The following is a 5,514-nucleotide window of genomic DNA, read 5'->3' as shown; positions in this document are numbered from 1 at the left end:
CTTTTTGTCATTTGAGGGAACTCTGTGTTGGCTTCTGACTCTTTACGGTGTCTCTAGTGGACTGTTAAAGCAAGAAAAACACGTCTTATGTGATCTATTCACATACTACATGGAAGTATTGTTTAGTTTTAGCATACATTGTTCATCAAGAAACTTTAATTATGTTACCTTAAGATACAATGAAACACATCTATTTATTTTTCCATTTTGTATATCATTATACTAATAATTGAATCTCAAGGGGGATTATTTTTTCTGCTATTACATTGATGTCCCGCAGAGATTGGTGCCTGCTTTCAGAAGCTTAGAATCATAAGTGTCAGGGATACGCACTCCCACATAAAGACTGTGGCATTTTCTATAGTGACATCTGAACGAGCAGGGGAGGCATGCAATGTTTGTCTCAAAGGTGCATTAGTTGGATATGTATAACTACATTTCTTTTTTGTGGAATACATCAAAATAATAGTTTCTGAGAGCTGAAAATTTGAATTATTTTCCCTATGAAATAATATTACTGCACTCATAAAGGGTTTGTAAACTTTTGCTACCGTGTGTTTTATGCCTTTCTTCTAGAGTATGGGCTAGTACATAACATGACAAGAGAGTTCATGTAGGAGAATATATTCTTTATTTGTTAAGGGACAATCTGGGCAGGATGTGTTATCAATTTAGTCTGCAGAAGGACATAGTACAGTTAGTGATCTAAGAAGGAAATGATGTGAACTGAACAGCCGTTGATGCTTGGTGCTAGCTTAATTTTGTTCTTGCTCATGCTGACTTCATCCACACATGTGGTAGAGGCTGTGTGGAGATTTTCCTCACAGTTGCCCCAACTCTGGGAGTGCCAGTAAACAACCTTAGTACTGTCTATGTAAGAACATGGACAAAGAAACCATGTTTGAAAAGGCAGAGAGGATTTACTTCAGTTTTGATATAAGAAGTCTGATATGTCCCTCTTATATAAGTTTCTCAGATGTGGTAACAGGCACAGTGTAATCTAGGTCATATTTTGTTTGTGTAATGTACTTAGTGTTAAATGTCAGTACAGTGGGGAGATCAGCAGCCTTCCCATGAGGTATCACCAGACTCCGTCTCTATTTTGATAGAGGAAAGTATCTTCGGGAACTGACAATTATCCTCCTGTATCTTATGGCTCTCTCATAAAGAAGCAGTGCTTGGGAAGCAATGAGCAAGATAGGTTTTCATCTTTAATTCTGGTAATGGTCAACCATTTTCAAATTTATGTTTTCTTTTGAACTCAGTGAGAGACAAATTACTCACTTTTCTTGTACATTTGGGAATGAACATCTTCAGATTTGAACAGTGACATTTGTTGAAAATGGTACATATTAATGAATATATCTTCAAGTCTTTGAAATCAGTTGATAAATTGAGGAAAGCATATTTGTGATGTTCTATGTATTCTTCACCCCACAAATACCTGCTTGGTGCCTCTGCTTCGTGCCTCATGGTTGTTTCTATCAAGAGTCATGGAAAGTGGGTAAATAAGGGGCTCTCTAGAATTTTAAATTATCCAAAATTTCTTCACAACTGCCACATGTAAACTTGCTTTAGAATCTGGTTGTTATAAATTCTTATTACATCATATGATTTAATGAGCAAAGCATGCTGTTTATGTGTATAATAGTCACTCTATATTCATTTTCACTTCCATTTACTCTCATATTTTGTGTCATTAAATTATACAAATTTATAAATTTAAGTGAAGTAGTCTTCTTATGATTTTTTAATCACCCTTAATTTACCACTTGATTTGTAAATTTTTTTAATTTTTTTTTACTTTATTAATTTATTCTTGTTACATCTCAATGATTATCCCATCCCTTGTATCCTCCCATTCTTCCCTCCCTCCCATTTTCCCCTTATTCCCCTCCCCTATGACTGTTCCTGAGGGGGATTACCTCCCCCTGTATATGTTCATAGGGTATCAAGTCTCTTCTTGGTAACCTGCTGTCCTTCCTCTGAGTGCCACCAGGTCTCCCCCTCCAGGGGACATGGTCAAAGGTGAGGCACCAGAGTATGTGAGAAAGTCATATCCCACTCTCCACTCTACTGTGGAGAGTGTTCTGTCCATTGGCTAGATCTGGGTAGGGGTTTAAGGTTTACCGCCTGTATTGTCCTTGGCTGGTGCCTTAGTTTGAGCGGGACCCCTGTGCCCAAATCTGCTTATCATAATGTTCTACTTGTAGGCTTCTAGGACCCTCTGGATCCTTCTACTTTGCCTTTCTCCCATGCTTCTCTCATCTAGAGTCCCACTAGAATGTCCTCCCCTCTGTCTCAGTTTCCTGGTAAGTGAAGGCTTTCGTGGGACATGCCTCTTGGGCTAATGTGCAGATATAAGTGAGTATATACCATTTGAGTCTTTCTGCTTCTTAACTCACTCATTATGATCATTTCTAGCTCAATCCATTTGTCCACAAGTAAATTTTAACACTTTAAAACATTCACAATTATCAGTAGCCAATTGTCTGAATGATAGTTTGTCAACATCCTTGATTAGTTTCCCCAACCAATTCAAAGCAATATATTTGTTTTTAAAAAGCTGAAAAGCTCTGCATAGGCAATTGGAGGTACCACTCAAGAGTACTTTTTCTCTGAACAATGGCTGGAATGAAACAGTAAAATTAACCAAACCAGTGTGAGTATTGCATAGAGGTAAATGAAAAGACAGAAACTATTCCTTTTCTTTCCTTTAAAACACTTCAGAGGGGTATATAACTCCTTCCATCAGTCATGTAAATTCCTCTGGGACTTAGATGTCATTTCCTAGGGTCCTAATATTTAGAATCTTGACTGATGAGAATTCTTGGTGAATGGAAGTTGAATTTGAGAGCTCAATTATGTAACTAAATGAAAAACACTTTATGCTGTTTCTGTGTAATGGAAGGCCAGGCTTGCAAGTATGATAAAAACCTATTGAAACAACCAGGTACTATGAGCAGAATTTAATTTTGTTGTGAGTTTTGAATTGAACCACGGGCTTCTTACTCATAATAAAAAGGAATATATCTTGTAAAAAGAAAAAAAAAAAGAAAAAAGGTACTTTGATTGTCAAGTCTTTAGTCAATTCTAAATTTCACATGAACATTTTATTATATCTTTACAGATATTCACCACACCACTGCATCCAGAATCTTTTTTTAGGAGAATTCAAACAACATTTTACACCACAAAATAAAGAATATGTAGTTATCTTCTTCTCAACCAATACTTAAATGGAGCAGGTAGTTGAGGGAAACTGCACCACTGTGGCACGATTCATCCTCCTGGGATTTTCCGATGTCCCTGAGTTGAGTGTTTTTCTGTCCTTGGTGTTTCTTCTCATTTATGGAGTCACTGTCTTAGCCAACCTAGGCATGACTGTGCTGATTCAGGTCAGCTCTCAGCTTCACACGCCCATGTACTTTTTCCTCAGCCACCTGTCATTTGTGGATTTCTGCTACTCCTCCACTATTGTGCCTAAAATGCTGGCTAACATCTTCGAAAAGAACAAAGCCATATCATTCCTGGAATGCATGGTCCAATTCTACTTGTTTTGCACATGTGTGGTCACTGAAGTCTTCCTCCTGGCTGTGATGGCCTATGACCGCTTTGTAGCCATTTGTAACCCACTACTGTATTTGGCTATAATGTCTCCAGAGCTCTGTATGGTACTGGTGTCTGGCTGCTACCTCTGTGCATCAGTGTGCTCCCTGATTCACTTGTGCTTAGCTCTTCAGATCTCATCATTTAAATCAAATGTGATCAACCACTTCTTCTGTGATCTGCCTCCTCTCTTAAGTCTTGCTTGCTCTGATGTCACTGTTAATAAAGTGCTGCTCTTTGTTGTAGCCACCTTTAATGAGAGCTTTAGCATTGTGACCATCGTGACCTCCTACTTGTTTATCCTCGTAACCATCCTGAGGATGCGCTCTGTGGAAGGGAGACGCAAAGCCTTTTCTACTTGTGCCTCTCATCTCACAACCATCATTGTCTTCCACGGGACAATCCTTTCCATTTATTGTTCTTCCACTTCGGACAACAATGGGGATGCTGACAAAGTGGCTACAGTGTTCTACACTGTAGTTATTCCCATGCTGAATCCTTTGATCTACAGCCTCAGAAACAAGGACGTAAAAGGTGCTCTGAGGAAAGTTGTGAGCTCTAAGATATATTCCCAATGAATATTGCTTTGTTGGAATCCAGAATCAAATGTATATGCTGGCAGAGAGGGTAATAGACGGGTCAATATTTGGCAGGAAAAAGAAGTAAGGATCATGGCAGTTCTGAGTGACATCTTTTTCTGTTTTTCAGTATTGTGATTCCTAAATGTGAAACCATAGCATTTAAAATATTTCAAAATTAAAAGGTGATTTCATCATTTGATTTACATTTTAAAATTATGATTCATGACCTACCCAGCCAAATATATTGTGTTTTGTATAAGGTCTTCCCAAATCTAAAAAGTAGGATTTTGCAAAGTTTCTAAATCATTTCTGTAACCATAATGGAGATTATTATTTATTTCAAAACAGAATGTTTATAATTCACAATGGAAATCATGACATTAACATGTATGTACACAGGGAGAATACCATGAATATTTGCTCAGGATTTTATTTATTTATTTTGCTATTCCAGGCTACTTACGTATTTTAGTTTTACTGTTGTAATGCTGCCACAGTAGTCATTGCCTTAAAAATATTGGATCATATGTAATTGTTTAAGAAAACACTTTAGTAATATTGAATTATGGAAATTATATTGCTAGTTATATGATGTGAGTGTGTCAATGTGTGATCTTTGCATGTTAATGCAGTATCCACAGAAGATCAATGAGTGTTGAGTTTTCTGGAGCTGGAGTTTCAGTCTCGTATAAGCCATTTGATGGGAGGCCTTATAATTGAACTTAAGTCCTCAGGAAGACCAGAAACCCATCATAGATATGGGTCCAGCTCAACCTCCCCATTAAAAAGCATAAAACATGCATAAGAAACTTTGAATTCCTAGAAAATAGACCGTTTTAGTTTCTTTTTTCTGTATATTAAGAACAGTCATTGGGGACTGAAGAACTCTCTCTTTCTCGCTTTATATTTAATTCTATTCTTATACTACTTTTGCTACTGATGAAATACTTATAGTCACCTTTAATCATGCTCCTTGTTTATATACACATATATACTTTCCATTTTATTAAAATTGTACTATGATGATTACATTTATGTACACACCACTATCTCATTACTGTCAACCCATGCCTTGAGTCTCTCATCCATTATGCTTCCTTTTACCTGCATGTCTCTTTGCCATGTTAATGATTTTTTAAAATTCATTTTGTTTATTTTTGTTTTGTTTTGTTTGTGACACATGAAGTTCAGTCGGGGCTATCTGTGTGATCATGGATTTTAGACTATCTACGGGAGCATATGACTCATCAGTGGGCTTCAAACTGGAGACAGTGTTTTACCCTTCAAAGTGTATCCATAGCCCATAGTGGAGCTCACACATTTT

General features: G+C 37.1%; 1 protein-coding gene across 1 annotated transcript; it reads left to right on the top strand.

Moving 5' to 3' along the window:
* Nucleotides 1-3,239: 3,239 nt before the first annotated feature.
* LOC311607375 (olfactory receptor 5L1-like) lies at nucleotides 3,240-4,187 on the top strand (the record flags this gene model as incomplete). The annotated part of the gene is made up of 1 exon (XM_084799027.1): nucleotides 3,240-4,187. One exon carries the CDS (start codon nucleotides 3,240-3,242, stop codon nucleotides 4,185-4,187), a length of 948 nt encoding a protein of 315 aa, XP_084655153.1.
* Nucleotides 4,188-5,514: the final 1,327 nt, after the last annotated feature.

This window comes from Acomys minous (genome assembly GCF_964271855.1).
Source record: "Acomys minous genome assembly, chromosome: 10".
Taxonomy (NCBI): Eukaryota; Metazoa; Chordata; class Mammalia; order Rodentia; family Muridae; genus Acomys; species Acomys minous.
This window is presented reverse-complemented; position numbering and strand designations above follow the sequence as displayed.